Source organism: Pogona vitticeps, chromosome 5, assembly GCF_051106095.1.
Source record: "Pogona vitticeps strain Pit_001003342236 chromosome 5, PviZW2.1, whole genome shotgun sequence".
In the NCBI taxonomy this organism is placed as follows: domain Eukaryota; kingdom Metazoa; phylum Chordata; class Lepidosauria; order Squamata; family Agamidae; genus Pogona; species Pogona vitticeps.
This window is the reverse complement of record NC_135787.1, coordinates 118,756,510-118,776,198: the sequence shown is the minus strand read 5'-3', so window position 1 is coordinate 118,776,198 and position 19,689 is coordinate 118,756,510. Positions and strand designations below refer to the sequence as shown.

Below are 19,689 nucleotides of genomic sequence, written 5' to 3'. Positions count from 1 at the left end.
AGGACACAAACCCATGTCACACAACTCAGCAGTCCTAGATTAATGACAAGGAAGGGGCAAAGAATACAGCCCTCATCCATGTGAGGGGGTTTCTCCAAGAATTAGAGAAGAAGACAGGGTTCATTTAGAAAACCCCTATCTCTGGCAGCACTGCTATGGCAAACAGTGTATATTCCACCTTTTATTAATAAAATGTTAGAGAGTTTGTTCTGAAAATTTATTATTACTTTCCAGTACCTCGAGCAAAATTAATTTAACACATCTGCACAACTACCTTGTGAGGTAGGTTAATCTGTATTGCTTTTCTTTTATAGAAGAGCAAACTTGGGATGTGAAACCAGTTTTGCGCACTTAAGTGAATTCATGGCTGAACACAGCGCTTCAACCCTCTATTCAAGCCCTCTGTTCCACAGAATTTTCTTCATAAAAATGGCTTCTGAAAATGGAGTTCTAACTCAACAATTGAAATGTTTAAAAGCCATTTCCCAACTGGTTTGACAATCAGATTTAGAAGTCCCATGTCAGCACCACAAAGTCCTGGTCATTATCTGGATCACCATGGAAAGAGAATATTTATAGAAAGAGCCTTTCAAAAATCATCGCTGCCTGGGAACAATGTGTGGATACTGCTATGGATCAGATTTCAGTCAGAATGCAAACAAACCAGAATAAAGTGGCTAGAGTAATTCACGAGCCTTGACCACTCAACCCAAAATATCTTATCTTCCTTCCAACTGTCACCTGATCCTCTTCTGGTATACCCCAGAGCTTCAAGCTCTGACTTTACCTTCCACCCTAGCCTGTCCATTGAATGCAAAGACAGTCCTCATTCCTTTTGCTGTCCCTAAATCACCAAGCTGGTATGCATCAGCTTTCACATTAATAAATCATTTCTGCAATCGAGGATGGCTGAATCAATGATTCATTAAAATTTTCCTTTCCCTTTGAAAAGCTTTTCAAGTAACTACTTGATAAAAGAAAAATAAAAAACTCTTGACTACTGCATGTCACTCGGGATCCAGAATGAAATCTGCAAGAGTCAAATGAACGTTGTGATCCACATCTATGCATCTTAGAACATACTCCTGCTATGCCAAAGACAGGCCTGAACAGCTTTCATTTTATACCAATATACCCGGCATATGCTCACTGAATGTGACAGGATTTACTTTTGAATAGACATGCATACTGTACATTCTTAAGCCTCCATATACCTGATTTCTTTAGCGCAGCTGCTATTCTGTTTTGCATTATGGCTTGGAGATGCTTACACAACACCCACAGATAACAATAGAATTTCAATTTGGGGTTGGGGTTGTGCATGGGGGCAGAATTTTTTTGATTTCTTAGGACAACAAATCTCAACAAATTTCCCATTCTGGGAGTTCTGCCTGACCGACAAGTTACAGACAGTTAAATGTGGCTTACTTGGGAGAAAGGCCTCAACTGATAGATTTTGGGGCTTAGCTTGGTCTAACTCTGCCCAAGCTTCCTGCTTCTGCCCCCAGTGCTAGTCGGGAAATCATTTTTCTGTACAGGAAGCCAGTCCGAGAAATCAAAAAATCCCATACCTAGGCTGCATGCATGTATATGTATAGGGATCAGTGTGGTAGTCTAGTGAGATGGCTTTACAAAGGGTTTGGTGACACCTTGAAATTTTAGAAACATAACTGTTGTGGCAGCAAGATTCCCCAAATTTCAACCAAAATATTTCCTTGTACAATAGGTTCAAAAGCCCCCAAAGAAAGAGACCACCATTGTCTTCAAAATTTTGTGAGCTACCAGAACATATCATTGCTTCATCTTTCCTTCCCACCTATTTACTTAAATACAGTGGTGCCCCGCATGACGATGATAATCTGTTCCATAGAAATCGCTGTCTTGTGAAAACATCATCTTGCGAAAACCGGTTCCCCATTGGAACGCATTGAAACCTGTTTAATGTGTTCCAATGGGGAAAAACGTCATCGTTTTGCAAAGATCGCCCATAGGGAAGTCATTTTGCGAAGCGCCGATCAGCTGTTAAAATGGCTGTCCTGTGAAGCATCGGTCCCGAAAACAACCTTTTTGCGAAGTGCCGATCAGTGCCAAAATCGTCGTCTTGCAAGAAACGGTTTGCGAGGCACGCACCCAAACATCGTCCAGCTAAAATTGCCCATTGGAAACACTGTTTTGCGAATCGCTATAGCGATTGCAAAACCTCATAGTCATGCGGATTCATCGTTTTGTGAGGTCGTCGACTAGCGGGGCACCACTGTATGCTTAAAAAACAAACACCAGCACTCAGTGGACAAGCGTGCATCCATACTCTATGGCTTCTAGAAGCTTTTCTTCTGCTTGTTTTCTACATTGTGTGCCATTCTCCACGGATGTCCACATTCTCAATACAGCACTTACAAGGTTACAGATATAATGGGGATGGGGAATCTTCCGCCTCATTTTTAATGTGTAACACTGAAAACTCTGTTTTAAGCTGGTCTTGCTATTTTTCCTGCTATGCTGATGAAAATACACACCCTTCCTACTGCATCCCTTTACACATTAGGGCTTTGTAGGCATCCATCACATGTGGAATAAGGAATGGTAACTGCTGACATCTTGCCAGGAAGCAGTTCAGCAAACTAGAATCACGTCCAAGGAATGGTCCTGTTCATTCAAGGAGAGAGAATGAGCTCATTGGATTTCTTGGCATCTTTTCAAATTCTTAAAGGGACAGAGAAGCCACACAAATAGTTTAGTTTTGTTTTCAAAAGGCTTGATTTTTGGGGAGTGGGTGGGTGCCGAGCACCATCTTAACATATTGCACAATGTTTTGTTATAAAAAAAATGTTTTCTGCATCTGACGGAAAACAGTTTCTGTGGAAGGTGCTAATGCATGACGTCATCAGTCATTAGAGGTACATGGTTGTTTAGGTGCCCATCTTGAAGTGTCACCTGTCAAAGAAAACACAAAGATATTTTTAAAGCATTCTTTTTTCCTATTTGGTGTTTATTATTCCTTTTCTCCACCCATATGCCTATTTTTTTCTTCACAGAGAAGCCCCATGACTATTGCACTCTGCAAAGAGGAACAAGATACTAAGTCTGTAAGTTTTATCTTAGGAGTCTTAACAGACTATAATGATGTAACCGCAAACCTTTCTATAGCCAAGACTGGCTGTAATTTTATGTGAACATTAGATATCAGTCTAGACTCCACAAGAGTCTGTCCCTATTTTTGTAGGGAAGGAAAAAATGTTTAGAAAACTTGGAAACACTGCCTGGTGATGGTTACAAGTTACACAATGGCAGGGCTGGCTGGAGTGTATTAAGATTCAGTTCTCAAGCTCCATTCCGGAGCTAATACTATGGGATGCTCTATGACTTTCCCCTACACGAGGGTAGGTAAAATATGGCACATACACACACACACAGAGCTCTCCAGCAAGCCCCCTGCCGAGGAGGAGGAGAATGGCAAACAGCAGTTCAAAAACATCAGAGAGCAGAATTCCCCATTTAAAGAATATTGCCTACCCACACCCAGTCCTCTTTCAGATGAAATAACAGCCTCTCAAAAACCACAAATCAGAACCGACCTCTTTGTAATTTTTTCCTGCTCCATAGGCCTCCTGAGAAAAGAGTTAAATGATAAATCCATCCTTTGTGGTCACTTCTGTGGGTGCTGTTTGTCAATCTTCAATGAAATTTCTCTAGAAGCCAGAAGGGGTGACCACCAAGGTCTGAGGGAGAGAGAAATGATCCCCTGTATCTTCTGAGGTGGCCCTCTATAACTAACCTCAACTTCCCAGGCCCTCCCTTCCCTCTCCTAAGACTCTCAGTGACTGGACAAACTGTACTAGAAACAGACGTACACCAGTGAACGCACACAAGTAATAGTATAAGTGGTTAATTTAAAAAAACAAACAGGCACCATACTTGATTTTGACCATAACAACTTGAAGTTATTTGTTGTAGTTATAGCTTATGACACTACTTGCAACTGTTCACTTTCAGGCTTCTCATGACGCTGTTTTCTTAGTCCGATCTACAGACAATTTGAATTCCCAGCAGAGTGTAAAATTCTGGATTGTTTCCCTGCTGCAATGTTCTTGCAATGAATCACTAATATTCTTCTCAGACTGATTAGAATTTTTTATTTCTTGACATACAAACCACACATGCTGGCTGAAATCCTGTTGTGCACTAATGCAAATGGCATTACTTTTCGAATCAAACTGCCATAAGTTAAGAAATCTCTGTAGATCTTATCTGTTGCATACATAATTGTGTGACTCTGTGGGAGTTTTTTTTAAAGGCATTAAAGGAGATTACTCAGAATACACTTACAGATGGAGATTTGTACGATCCCAGTTTGAAACGACAACAGACAATTTCAACAATGAATCTTCCGATGCTGTGTAGAAGTCCTGGAATATGATAATAGTCAGGAAGTTTAGAAATAATTGTAATTGTATTTTTTAAATGATTTTATACATGTTATACTGATGTGTTTTTATCTATGTAAGCCGCCCCGAGTAGACATTGTCTAGAGGGGCGGGGTAAAAATCTAATAAATAAATAAATAAATAGAAAGGCTGCCAACTCTCTTCTCAAAAAGCTAGAGTCCAAATACACATTTAGTGTTTTGCAATCAAAAAATGAGCAGAATGTTCTAGCTTGAAGAACTGACGAACAGATTGCTCTCAAGTGTACATTAAAGGGAGAATCTCACATACAATGCTCCTGCTTGCCAACACATTCTGCTATTTTTAGATGTGCACTTGAAACATCTTTAATGGACAACTAAAAAATGAAGTGCAGGAAGCCATCCGAAAAAAGCTCTGAGATTCTGCCATGCTTAAGGAAGGTATGGTTGGACACCTTTGTGGCAACACTATTCATTTCAAGCACTGAAAACAAAATCGGGACTTTTTGTGGAAAAAGACATCAGCAGCAAAATCATATATCAAAAATAACAGAACAGAAAGGAGACTTGCTTGGCAGAACTGATTCCCATTTAAATCTCAAAGGAAGGTAAGCAGTCCAGAAAGTAAAAGGAAGGAATACACCTGTAGATCTACTTTAGACACTGTAAAGGACATCATGGTTCCGGGTGCTGAGAAATATGGTCACAGTGTATAATTAAAGATAGTTCTCCTAGTTGCAATATTGAAGTGAACAAACATGGAAACAGCTAGATTAGAACCCATGACATTTCAATCGCCAGATACAAGGACTAAAATACAAAGCATCATAGCAGAAACCTGTAGTCTCAAGCCTCTCTGTGTTAAATTTTGCTCTTCTTTATGTATCACTATCAATTGTCTGTAGTGTTTTACGGAGTGGCATTGTAGAAAGCAAGCTCCTGTTCAATGAGTTAAGAATCTGAGTTTCAACATAATGGCAGACTTAGAGAAGAAGAAAGAGAATAAAAGGAAAGGTACAAATAGCAAAGATTTGTATAAAGGATTGCAGTTTTTTTTAAAATCTCCAAAGCTGAGATGCCATAGAGATGCCTTTAAAGGTGTCAACGGTGGTGGGATTGATCTGCTCTTTCGCCGTTACCCACTTTAGCTGGACATAATGAAAAAGAGGGTTTATCATTACTGTAACGCCTGACCAGCTGGCTTTGACTGCCAAAAACATATAGTGTAGAGAGCACTATTTCCCAAACTTAGAGGTGCACCCCGCTGGGTGAACATGCAGGCATTCTGGAGGGTTGCGTAGAAGACATGGCGGGTGTCGTAATGAAGACCTTTCAAAGGGGACACAAGGTCCTTATCTCCGGAGATGAATGTGAAGGCATGAACTGTAGAAAAAGCCAGCTTTTCAGAAGAGGACGAGCAACTAATGGGAGAAGTGAAGAATGTGAATACAAGCAGCAGAAGCTCTTGACAACTAACTGCCTTCTATATGCTCCCCTCTTTCCTTTTCTTTCTGTGCACACCATGCACTACTTGGGTCCATCCTAGAAAGAGTTTCATGCACACACACCCATATATTCTTGTAAGCACAGTAATCTCTTACCTGTAGTGGAAAAGATTCCTCCAATGATACCACAAAGTCGCACTAAAAACTGCCAAAACGGCATGTGTTCTTCTGTCACCGTCACCATAAGAGAACTGATGTCATACTTCATGAAAATCCCAGACACCCCGTGACTCCCGGCTGCATGGTTGATCACTCTTTCCTGAAAAGCAACAAGAAAAAGTAAGGCAGAGATAATACTGTATTAAATATAACACCAATAAAGACTTGGATTTACTGGTAGCAAAACAGGGGGAAATAAACTGTTGCTATTTTACTAATGCACCCAGGAGGGATGGGATTTGGGGATTTCTAGGATTACAAATTCTAGAATTAGGATTTCCCCAATTCCCCATTCTAGAAGTTTGACCAGACTTACACAAACCTAAACGTGGCTCACCTGGAAGAAAAGACCTAACCTAGAAGGTTTTGAGAGTTAGCTAGACATAGCTCTGCCTAGCTTCCTGTTCAGAAAGAAACCTGCCTGCTAGCACTGGACTAACACTGTGCTGTCCTCTGAAGATGCCGGCCAGAGACTGGCGAAACGTTAGGAACACCTCCAGAACACGGCCAGAGAGCCCGAAAAACCCACAACAACCATTAGATCCCGGCCGTGAAGGCCTTCGCAGATACAAAATCTCTCTACATAGGAGTGGTAAAGCTAAGACATACAAGAGAAATATCTGATATCTATTCAGGAAATTTTGTAATTTGTGAATTTCTGGAATCTTCTGGAAATAGAAGATTTAACTAAAAAGTAACCAGAAACACAACTGTACTGTACATTGTTTACATTTTTATTCATGGATAAAAAAAAGCAAAATAATAAGATAAAAGTATGCCTATGGTACATATAGATAGATAGATAGATAGATAGATAGATAGATAGATAGATAGATAGATAGATAGATAGATAGATAGATAGATAGATAGATAGATAGATAGATAGATAGATAGATAGATAGATAGATAGATAGATAGATAGATAGATAGATAGATAGATAGATCGATCGATCGATCGATCGATCGATCGAAGCAAACAGCACTAGTATTCCTTTAATTTCTTTTAATATAAACTAACCCTTTCTGTCACTGAAAACTGATGAGTTTCTGCTGAAATTTTATATGTGTGAAGCTTTGTTGGCACAACTGTGATAAAGTACTGGAACATCTGGTTGTCTGTTGAAAAACAAAAACAAAAAAGTTACCAGTGAAAAGATGATTCACAATATAGGAAAGGCATTCTTAATGTAGACCTAGAACTTGCTGATTTGGTTCAAATTGAGATATGTTATTTTAAGGCACACATTTAAAATTCCCAAACTGCAATGAACTGCTCTGTTGCTTTTTAATAACCTGAGCAAGTTAATAATGCAACTGAAAAATGTGTAACATATCATACTGTGTAAGAGTAAAAAAAAAAAAAACCACACTAATTGATCTATTATTAATTGCACCTGCATTCCATAATATACGGTTCTCCTTTTCTTCTCCATTTTATCATCACAACAGATTTGTGTGGTCGGTTAGGCTAGTACTTCTTAGCCTTTGGTTGTCTCAATATTTTGGACTTTTAATGTCCAGAAGCCCCTGGCTAATGGTCAGGGATTTGGTCAAATGGGGTCTGAAATATGTGGAGGACCAAAGGCTGGTTTCAATCCATGGCTGGATTAGTCTGAAAGAATGTGTCTGGACAATGGTGACCCATTACCCAGTCACTGCTGGATCTCCCGAGTCCTAGTCTGGCACTCTTAACCATAGTATCGGAGTAGTTCTCCAGCAATAAAGTAAGGCTGAACAGAACATTTTTATTTCACTTTATTTTTAATGTGCATGCTCCCTTTTTTACATTGGCATATTCAAGACAATTTACAGTTCATAGAAATGACCATCTATAGGCTGCCAGAATAAATTACAATGAAAACAACCCAAACAAGCAAATGCAGTAGAATATCCACATCAGCTTCCTGTGTGAAACACTTACGATCTGATGCAATCTTTTCAGTACCATCTAAAGGATTAATAATCCCTGGAATGAGCTCTCCAAAAGACAAGTGATCTATCCTGTGGGAGAAGTTGTATGCTGAAAGACACAAAATAATTAGAGCCCTGAAATTAATATTATGTCTTAATTTTGGCACTGTTGCCAAAATTGCTAATGGACTGATGATTAGAGATCATTATAAATGTAGTTATTTAGCTATCTGGTGAGAAATCCATTAGAAAGATAGGATGGAAAACTCATAATAAATAAAAGGCAATACAGTACTGGCTTTTTAATTCCTTCCATCAAATGACTCTTTGTTTGCCAAATGAAAATCCTGCCCTTGAACTCTATTGCCAAACTATTGGCAATAGAGATCTCTATTGTCCAGGATGTAAAAGTTCATTACATTTTGTGACTATGATAACCTCAGTGACAACCTGCATTTGAGAAAGAATAAAACTACAATGATCAATTTGTATATCAGGCTCAAAAGATTTTATTAAGATAAAATGTGAAATGTTTGGGCATCTGTATCTGTGATCGAAGTCAGTGCTTCATCCTGAAATGTCTTACATTTTAATTTTTTCAACCTGCTGCTCAAATTGATGGTCATTATTTTATTTTTGCATGGAAGTACAGTATAATTTCTTCAAAACAAAGGACTAAACATTGCCTAACACGACTGTGTTCCAGGATGTGTGCTATGGCACACTTCCAGCTAAAACAGGATCAGGCAACCATCTTATAGCCAATAATGTTTGCATGCAAGGTACTGGAACTGGCTTACATTCATGACTCACAAGGGCTGCCAAATGCGCATGGCCTCTCGGGTGGGGAATTGCCCTGCAGGGAAAAAAGGGAGCAAGGAGAGAAAGTTTCAAAATCGCCTGTTACGACAAAAGGCAAACTTAAATAACAAGTTTAGAAACTTTTCAGAGTAGACTTCCAGGCTCAAGATGATTCTTCTTCACAAAAGAGTACAACAATCTCATGTCTCTTAGCATGCAATTAAACTCTCCACGTGGCTCTGTAGATTGCATAAAATAAGATATCTTCAGGTACAGCGCAACATGGCTCTCTCATGTCCAGATTAGAGGGCAAAATTCCTTTATTAATACACTCAGTGGAAACTGATTCTGTTGTTTTTTATTATTATTGTGGGTAATTAATAGAAAGAATAGGACAAAAACAGAAAGGCAAAATAGAATGAGAGAGAATGAAAGCAGAAGCAGGATCATGGGGAAAAATATCTATGCATATGCATCTTAAAATTTGGAAATGTTTTCAGAAGTCCTGTTCTAAACTGCTCAATGAGGCCTCCGCTTGTTACTAGACAGCTTTTATGCTGGATGACAACTATCTGAAAAGAGCAAAATAAATAAATACATAAATAATTTTTTTAAGTCCGGATGAAGACTATTCACAACAACACAGAAGAATTTGGCATTACACCTGCCAATCACATAAACTGAGCATTGCATTTCATGTTGTTTTATGGAATGTTAGACAGCTGACAGAATGAAGCGTTAAAAGATCAGGGTTTTAACTGGGTAAGAAATAATGACATAGTTTTTTTTAACTGTAGGCAAAAGGGAACCCTACAGTGCTTCAAATCAAAGAGAATATTTATGAAAGGGTAAGTGAAATATAAATATACAGATGGAAACAGGACTCAAATAATAAACAACACTGGCAAACATGTGTGATAGCTTTCAAAAAGCATTATATTCATAGAAAGCTATAAGACAGAAGATATAAAAAAGGATGGGGAAGATAACTAATCTAAAAAACCTATACTTTTTTAAAAATCAGAGTAGAAGTGTACAAGCATGATCCAAACCCATGCATTCAAACTACATGGATGGAGCGAAATTCATCATTTTATATGACCAACAGAGTTTTGGTATAAATAATATGTCTGCAACACTACTAGAAAAATACATGCAGCTACCATTAAAAGCAATCATGTATCACTTGCTCTTCAAGATGCCCAGAAAATGCACAGTTATCTGGATAACTACACTAGAATCCGCACACTGAAGGAAGATTTGGGTAGCAATCCTAAGCACACAGATTGGGGAGATAGAAGGATAAGTTCCACTGAACACAGTGGGACTTCCTTCCAAATAGAGGAGGGCTAAGATTGCACTGTTGGCTTGACCATGAAGAAAGAAAATCCCAAAACTTGGACATGGGAGAGAAGGTCAGTTGGTATTGTGTTTTTAGTAAATAAAATGAACATACTTGCCCACAGTTATGTGAAAGTTCCCTGCTACTTTATTAACATATAGGTGCCCGTGGATTCTGCAAGCATCTGGAGGCTGCAACGAGTTGTCCTCCCTGTTGGAAGAACGAAAAACATTCAAAACAACACTGCATGCATTGCTGAGACATTCTGGCAGCCAGCCTGCTGTTTGTAGTACTGTGCAAACAGCAGCGGAGGGCAAATGCTTAGTTTTTCAGTAGTTACGAAGAGTTTTTCCCCTCATCATCTAATTCAGCCTGCAGTTGCTAAGGAGAATATTCCTCTGTAGATGGAGGAAGACTTCAGTGTGTAAAAAACTCCCTAGCTATGAAGTGAGGGGAGAATGCTGAATATCTAGTGACCCTTTGGTGAGTTGGGAGAGATACTCCAAACAATGGCCACCAAAGATGGAATTTGAAGCCTACACTCCTGATTTATGTTTGCAACCTCCATTTTGGAATGCATTTTTAAGAAATACACCTGCCATGAACATTTGCTATGACTCTGGGACTTTAGGATTCCCGCACCCTGGAACATGCACAATATACCAGAGTACAGGCTAACGTAGACTAGTATAGGTTGAAAGCTAGCATTTTTTTAAAGTGGTCTAATAAAATTATTGGCCAGCTGGATAGCTCAGTGGCTTTGGTATCTAGCTGCACTATCTCTGGAGGGGGAAAATGTTGAAACTGAGTCTATACTTTGTGGACATCACGAAAAGGCAAAATTCAGTGGAAAAAACAATAATGTTGAGGAACGTGGAAGGCAGCAGAAAAAGAGGTAGACCAACTATGAGATGGACTGATTCCCTAAAAGAGACCACAAGTCTTGAGTTTGAAAGCTGAGCAGGGCTGTTGAGGACAAGACATTCTGGAGATCGCTCATTCATAGGGTCACCATAAGATGGAGGTGACTTCACAGCATATAACAACAACAAAGGCATCACCTGTTCCCTCGAGCAAAACAGGATGGCAATCTATTCTACTGATAAGCTGTTATATGGTGTAGCCATCATTCTAGCATGACAAAGGTGTTGAGTACCTGACAACAAACATTTCCTAAGGGAGCCACTCCTGGTTCTTTTCTTGCATATGCTTTCTTGTAGGAATATCTGTAATCTCTTGCAAGTTGCTTTTAAATACTGTACCCTGTCTTCAGGGGTTCTTTGTTCTTGGACATTTCCTATTTAACCTGTAAATAAGCATTTTCAGTCCCATGGACACTCTGGAGAAGTACTGGTACTCTGGGTGTCTGTTTTTCTATTCACCCATGAAATAAAGCCATTCTTTAAAGTTCAGCTCTAACTTTGTTACATCAAGGAAAGTTGTTAAACTTTCTTTTAGGAGGAATGAGCCTCATGGCGCAGTGGTTAAACTTCTGTACTGCACCCAAAACTGTGCTCACAACCTGGAGTTCAATGCCAGGTAGCCGGCTCAAGGTTGACTCAGCCTTCTAACCTTCCGAGGTCGCTAAGATGAGTACCCAGTTCGCTGGGGGGGGGGGGCAATGTGTGGCCTGCATAATTAAATTGTAAACCACCCAGAGAGTGCTTGAAGCACTATGGGGCAGTATATAAGCAGGACACTTTGCTTTTTTTTTTTTTTTTTTTTTTTTTGCTTTTTTACAACACTGAATAAGGCATTCTCCCAACCAATGAGTAGTTATAGTATCAAATGTGGATTCCCAGTGTAGTGTAGTGAACAGAGTGATGGGCTAGGACTCTGAAGAACAGGATTTGAATCCCCACTTGGCCACGGAAACGAAGGGAGCGAAACTGGTAAAATCACTCCTTAAATATCTCTTTTACCTTGAAAATCCAGTTAGGGTTAGGGTCACTGTAAGTCGGTTTTGACTTGATAGCACAGAACACACATAGTATGAAAGATATATTCATTGTAAATAAAGAAAGCCTTGGAAAGCTTTGCTTCCTGGCCACCTTCAGGCAACTCTTAGCTATCTTATATGACAGATACAAAGTGAGTAATTTTCAAGTCCGAAGGAAGCACACGGATCCTAAAACCACTTTGATTACAACAGCATTTATCTTTGAGCATGCTTGGGATCAGAATACCTACTCAAACAACAAGCAACCCTCTCCTTATATAATCAATTATAGATGTAAGTGGGAATTATCATCAGTTACATACAGAAAGCACCTACTCACCTAGGAGGTAGTGCTGTTGATGCACTTTTAAAAGCACTTTTGAATATTATGTCTTGAAGAGAGTGCTCTTCCTGCAGTCTACTCTGAATGATGTGAAGCATCCTGCAAGTTGGACAGACAAAAATGGGACTGTTCAGTACCTCCTAAAGCAATGCAGAAAATCTGTATAAACACACACAGGAAATCTACATTAAAAACTCGCCTCCACCACACAGCACCCCAAAATACCCATTTAAAAAAACCTTGAAAGTAAACTTCTTGATAATCCGTGTTTCATTTTTTTTGGCATTATTTGGTATACTTGTGGCCCCAGAAAATTGGCCCCTGGAGCTGCCATGGCTGCCTGTCCATGGTAGAGAAGAAGACTAGTATCACCAGAGAATGAGGGTAAGAAAGGGCCATGTGTGATGCAACAAAAAAAAAAAGAGGGGAAATGGGAGAATCTTTTAGGATAACTTATAATCTTCCACATATAGAAAAGAGGAAACAAAAAAAAGTCTTTGTAAGTATAGGAGAAGAAGAAAAAAATCTTTAATCCAGCAGACGAAAGAAAGGCAGAATTAATGCTTTTATGGCATCTGAATGCATTCCAACTGTCCTCATTGCTTGCACATGGTGATGCTGATGGGAAATGATGTTCAAGAAAACATGGAAGACCAAACACTCCCCAACTCTACCTGAAACTTAGATTTAAACAACAAAAGCAGATCCAGTCTTTCCTGCCCCCCCCCCAATTCCTAATACAAAATACTTGCTTATAACCTTCCCTTCTGCATCTCAGCCAAGGATCCAACATACAGTACTGAAGAAATTCACCATATCGAGTTACAAGCTGGCTTGAAAAAATATGGTATACATTTCACAAATAAGAAAGCAAATACAATATCTGGAGGATTTTTCTTTCTGTAAATCTAAGTTGTAAGACGTCTGAGTGCTAAAAAATCCAACAAAAGAAGTCTCTATCTTCAGCAATTGTCCATCAATGACTGACTAGGACCCAAAATGCAGAACGGCAACAGAATGCTTTGTACACCATCAACTATTCATTTTAATTTCTTCTTGGCATAGTCAGTGGACACAAACAGTTGTGAATGTGCACAGACACATATATATCCTGGCTGCTTGTACACAGTGTATTATCCTTAGATTGTTACCTTTGCCATGCTTTTTGCAAAGGACTGAGTTCAAATATTACCTGCAACAAAGAAAAAGCATAAAATATAAGACTAAATACTTTCCCAGACTTTTTTCAAACTTATTTTCTGACGTGTGAAGGAAAAATCCTATAACAAGTACAGTGGTGCCTCGCTTAACGATTGCCTCACTTAACGAAGAATTCACTTACCGATGGGTTTCTTTTAGGAATTTTCCACATTGTTTAACAATGTTCTCTATGGGGGATTTTCACTTAATGATGTCCGTTTTCGCTCATGTAAAAGTGCCTTAAAATGTTTGAAACCTGTTTTAAATGCTTGCAATCGTTAGTCCACCTTGTGTAATGTATGCAAACTTAATTTGGTGTTGTTCTGAGTCTTCGTTAATTTTTGGTGAATTTTTTTCTCTCTCATTGAAAAGTATTGGACGGACCGTTTTCAATGCATTCCTATGGGAAATGGTGTTTCGCTTAACAATGTTTTCACATAACGATTTTTTAATGGAACCAATTAACATCGTTAAGCGAGGCAGCACTGTATAACCAGTTATTTGTTTAAAGTCACTTTCCTCACCTCTCCTGAGGACTAGATGCACACACCTTTGGACACAGGCTCATCCATATGGGAGTCATGCATGAACCTCAGATCAGATCTTCATTACTGATTACTACTTGAAAAAAATAAACATTTTCCAAGGAATAAATGAGCTTATCACCCATCATAGCCTGTTTCTGGCAGTTTAGTTGAAAATTATTTGTATTAAAATGCTCTAAGAGAGTTCTGAGGGAAAAAATTAACTCAAAATCTTGGCTTGTTACTGTCAGGCCTGCTAGTGTTTGTTGACAGAGAATGTGACTAAACAGGGATTCTCACACTTTCTATACTCCCTCCTCCCTTGTATGCTACAAAACATAAAAATTGTACACAGTCCAACAGTTGCCTTATGCTTGTCCTTATATGTTTTCCCCACACTAACAATGACTGAAGTATCGTCTGCTTTAGGAGGGAACCTCTGCCTTTTCAGAATGACTTCGATGCCATGCTGTGAAAAGCAGGTATGTCTGCCAACAAAAGCTATCACAGTTGCCTAAGAGTGCTAATCAGCATGCTAGCTTAAATCCTAAGAGAAATTAATTCAAGTAAGACTGTGGAAGGGAAGTTTTCTATCCTTTCTCTGGAAAAACACAGAGAATTTGGCAATTTTATGCCCAGTATCAAGGGCTTATTAAACCAAAGTAAATGCCACAACAAGTACTTGCATTTACTCTTCTCAATCCTTGTCTTTGCATTTCACCTCCTCTCCTCCCTTATTCCCCTGTCTAAGTTTAGACTGTAAGATCCTTGAGAGAGAAACCAATTTTGTGTATACAGTACTCAGTAAAGTGCCAACTGCCATATACATTGATGCCTGGTCATATACTGTTTCACACATCTTATAGAACAAACTTTGTCTCTGTGAAGATCTGTCACACAGTGTCCTATGACCGATCTTCAGGGTGACTGGTTTTTTTAAAAACACACACAGATACTTTGATTTCCTTCTCCATTCAAACGTACAGCAAGCTGATGGACAACCACGTATCGTCTGAATAAAACGGAACAGACATACCGGTTCATAAACTAAGCCATCCGCCGAAGCAACCATCGTTTCTGCCAGATCCAGCACGTCAGCACCAATATCTGTTGCACAAGTTGAAACAGAGAGATAAGAATGAAAACAGGCTTGTGCAACTGGTAATTGTTTTAAGTTAACCATTTAAAGAGAAAATGAGATAGACAACTTCCTACTATTGCTTTTTAATGTAATCTCAGTTTGTTACAGCCATCATTTTCTCTCCCCCCCCCTTCCAATTGTGAGACATGAGCTTTTGAAACCAAACAACTGCAGCCTTTCAAAACAGAGGGCAAACAGACAACACGTTTCTTCTTAATGAGCATTTGCAAATGTCACAGCTTCTTCCAAAACAGCAACTATGCAGCTTGCTATTGCAGAGCTACCATCAGCACTTGTGATGAGCAAATAAGGACAGCAGGTTTCAAGATGTATTCCAGATATAACTGGCAGTATTTCAGACCCTTTTTCTTCACATTACCTCCAAAATTTCTGTTTACTACCCTTATTTTTCTTTCTTTCCCATGGCTGTATAAAATGTATTTCAGAAGCACAAGTATATTCATTATTTGACAGTTAACAGACCTCTATCTTCAATCTTCCCAAATATTTCCCAGGAAAAACCTCAACAGTTGAAGGCAACAGAAAAACTAATAAAATTTAATGTCTTGTTCAAAGCAGTTGTAGATGCAATGCTGATGATTTCCTGGCACAAGTAAATTTAGTATTAGGCACTGGTAAATGACATTTTACTCAACAAAAAAAATTAAAAGTGTTTTATTTGTAACAGATGTGATTAAAACACAGCCCATGGGCTGCAAAGAGTCTCAGAGGCATTTTTCCAGCTTCTAGGCAATCCCAGAGGTCTCCCTCCATGCCCATCTGGAAAAAAATGGTTACTCCTGCTCCCTATGGCCTCCAAGAATGCTATCCCCCCCTTGATAGGGCCGAGAACCCCCAAACCCTCTCAACTTCAAAAATAAGAATTGGAAGTAACCATCTGGGCACTTCGGATTTAATTTAATTTCTCTTTTGTAGGGCTTTGTCATCTATTTTCAAGCCTCATGTGGCCCATGATGGATGTTACAGATGCATATTTTGCTCCCGTGTCCATCAAAGTTGCTCACAACAATTTTACTTGATAAAAAGAATGTGTATTTCTGTGGTCTCTATGCTGTAGCTCCAAGACTGTGAAACCAAGACACCCAAAACACAGCATACCAAGCAGAGCCATAGGGGTTTAGCTTCTCAAGATTATCTGATTTTTAAAATGAATGAGTTTTTACTCAATTTACATCTATCTGCAGCCTGCAGTGCCACCTTAGTTAAAGAGGCCAATAAATTTAGATTGCACTTACAGCACAATCCAGTCACTAGGTGAGAGACTTTCCTAATCACAACATAGCTGTTACTCAGGACTGTTAATCCCATATATAATAGTGGAACTAAGTCAACATTTATGTAACTCCCATTGATTCAAAACAGAAACAATCAATATCAGGAACTACCTCTGCAGAGAAAAAGAAAACTCAACATTGCTGATCCATTAAGAACAATTGGTTCAGTGTCAACCTTTCGCATCTATTGTCGTGCATCCAGATGGCACAGAGAACCTTCAGGCATATATTACAATGGCAGCAGCATTAAACTATTCCACATGAGCAGCACCATCTCCTGTGAAGATCACCTCACGAGAAGATAGGAGACTTGCCTATGATTCCCCCATCCATACACTGCTGGCCAGAGTCCTGTTGCTTATGCAACCACATAAGGGCGATCATGTCAGCAGCGGGAGGCATTTTGTTGTCTGTCATGTGGTTGCACAACTAACACAAGAGAGAAGACACAATTGGCAGGTGGCAAAGCATGTAAACCACTTGCAAAACTGTCCTTACTAACAAAATTTTCTGCAAAGAGATTTTGACGAATGTGTTCCTCTTTGACAATTCCAGAACACTGCTCAAAGATTTTTATATATGCTACTTTTAAGGCTATTGTAATCTAATTGAAGCTTAGTCCTTTTGCAGTTTGTGAACATAACAAAACAATAATTATGTACTTTGAAAATGGGGAAGTCCCAATGTAATAATGCATTTGAGATACTAAATAGAATGAAAATATTCTGCCAATATCACACAAATGGTCTTGACTCATTCATTTCCCTCAAGCGCTATTCAATGTTGCTAATAAACTGGGTAGTACTTACAATTACCAAACAGTAATCCAGGGCAAACAAATAATTATTCAAACAGTGAAAATGCTTTTGTGTGACAGCAAATCACAAGATGGTACGATCCTATGACAACAGTATGGGTGAAATCCAATAGTAAGTTACAATCAGAGTAGGCCCAATGAATGAATCAGTGGAACTGAAAGAAAATGACTCACTCAATCCCCACTGATTCAGTTGACCTCCCCTACTTGCAAGTTACTACAGGATTTCAGCCTGTGAATCTGGGACATTTTTTAAAAAATATCCTTCATGTTGAAACTCCTCTAGATGTAGAAAGGAAACAGACTATATTGTTGAATTACTGCTAAATAATTACAGTGAGAAAGCAGTAACGCAACTTGGGAAAAATTGCATTGGAATACTTACATTGACACTTCATGGCGACAGTAATATCTATATTGATTCTTAATTTACTAGAAAAAGAAAGAAGAAAGTCAATTTCCTGATAACTTTTGTCATATAACAGTTCATATGATATATAATAACTCATGGCTGATATGACACAACCGTTTACTGTATATATGTTTGAACTCTTAACATCAACATGCAAACACAAATATAATGAAATCTGACAAAATGAAACCAGAAGAACTATAGCCAGATTTGAAGAAACATCTTCCATGTTATAAAATACTGATGAGCCATCAGAAATCCTCCTTAGCTCTTGATAATTCCCTAAGGAATTTCAAGGAGGAATATAGCTTTACAATATATAAGGAATATTTTAAGGAATAAATTGGTATGTGACATTATCACTACAAGAGACTTGAACAACTCTTTTCTTTCTTTCTTTCTTTCTTTCTTTCTTTCTTTCTTTCTTTCTTTCTTTCTTTCTTGATTGATTGATTGATTGATTGATTGATTGACTGCATTTACACCACACCATTCCACTAAAAAAGCATTCAAGGCACCTTATAAGTTTTTTTAAAGAATGATAACAGATAAAACCCTATTTAACTAAAAAAATTAAAATAATGTAAACCAATACTAATGTAAAGCCATTAAAATCAATTTAATATGTTAAAACCATTATAGTCAGGAAAGGATACAGTTAGAAACAGCATAGCAGGGCAGGTTAGACATCACATGCCAGTCTAAAAATATATGTTTTGACTTCATTCTTAAAACTCGAAAGGGAATGCATTCCATAGCCTAACAGCCATGGAGGAGAAGGTCCCCTCTTGTGTGTTTATTAGGTGGGCTTTTAAAATGGTCTTTTAAGTTTAAAAAGGCCTCTCCTGAGAATCGTAATGTCTGGACAGGCTGGTAAGGAGATGGGCAATCCATTAGATCAGTGGTTCTTAACCTTTGTTACTCAGGTGTTTTTGAACTGCAACTCCCAGAAACCTCAGCCAGCAGAGCTGATGGTGAAGACTTCTGGGAATTGCAGTCCAAAAACATCTGAGTAACAAAGGTTAAGAACCAGTGCATTAGATCATCAGGAAACATTAAGGGTTTTAAAGGTTAAAGCCAACATCTTGAAATGGGCCTGTTAAACAACTGGCAACCAGGGCAGAAGAGCATAAATGTTACTTCTTAACTAGCTTCAGTGTGATTGCTACGCTCGAAGTGCAGTGAACAACACTTCATCTTTACAAAACCCCTACTTTTTTGTTTCATTCATATATCTCTTAAAACTACTTAGTTTAACCATCCGCTCTGGATCTCAATCCCAGTAACTGTCTGCTTGATTTATAAACAAAATATTATTTTACATTTTATGTTATTTCATTTTGACTGTCTTCTATGATTTGGACTCCAGATGGCTTATAACAGTATAAAGGTAAAGGTTCCCCTTGACATTTTTAGTCCAGTTGTGTCCGACTCTAGGGGGCGGTGCTCATCCCGTTTTCAAGCCACAGAGCCAGCGCTTGTCCGAAGACAGCTTCCATTGTCACATGGCCAGTGTGACTAGCGAATGTCATTTTACCTTCCCACCGAGGTGGTACCTATTTATCTACTCGCATTTGCATGCTTTCTAACTGCTAGGTTGGCGAGGAGCTGCGACAAGCGACGGGAGCTCAGTCAAATAATAATCCCAATAAAATGTGAAGCATTTTCTTCTGGGGTCTAGTAATACTGCTGAAGCCAAGCTTGAAAAGTAGCTTTGGTTGTAAGAAGGATTATTTAAAATACCCTAACATTAATCCCATGATTTACTATAACTCAGCTTGCCATGATAACTTTTCAAGGAAGTAAAGCAGAAAAGAATGGCTACACTTCTATCTGAACAAAGGTACGTACAGTAGGTTTATTGAGTCCTAAGTGTATTTGTGAAAAGAATAAAT

At 38.7% G+C, this 19,689-nt stretch overlaps 1 protein-coding gene across 5 annotated transcripts in view; it reads right to left on the bottom strand.

Moving 5' to 3' along the window:
- Window positions 1-203: 203 nt before the first annotated feature.
- Window positions 204-19,689, bottom strand: part of ERGIC2 (ERGIC and golgi 2) — a 32,987-nt gene continuing 13,501 nt past the window's right edge. For 4 of the 5 annotated variants that reach the window (XM_020797009.3, XM_073000647.2, XM_078394380.1 and 1 more), the window contains exons 5-15: window positions 17,768-17,814; window positions 15,166-15,236; window positions 13,557-13,597; window positions 12,403-12,504; window positions 10,238-10,333; window positions 8,781-8,836; window positions 7,991-8,089; window positions 7,088-7,185; window positions 6,007-6,169; window positions 4,327-4,406; window positions 204-2,934 (exon numbers count right to left, since the gene is read on the bottom strand). In XM_020797009.3, the coding sequence (XP_020652668.2) occupies window positions 2,869-2,934; window positions 4,327-4,406; window positions 6,007-6,169; window positions 7,088-7,185; window positions 7,991-8,089; window positions 8,781-8,836; window positions 10,238-10,333; window positions 12,403-12,504; window positions 13,557-13,597; window positions 15,166-15,236; window positions 17,768-17,814 (919 nt within the window). In that variant the 3' untranslated portion in view covers window positions 204-2,868. Of the gene's footprint in view, window positions 2,935-3,575; window positions 3,720-4,326; window positions 4,407-6,006; window positions 6,170-7,087; window positions 7,186-7,990; window positions 8,090-8,780; window positions 8,837-10,237; window positions 10,334-12,402; window positions 12,505-13,556; window positions 13,598-15,165; window positions 15,237-17,767; window positions 17,815-19,689 lie in introns of all 5 variants that reach the window. The other variant, XR_013545686.1, reaches the window with a different exon arrangement.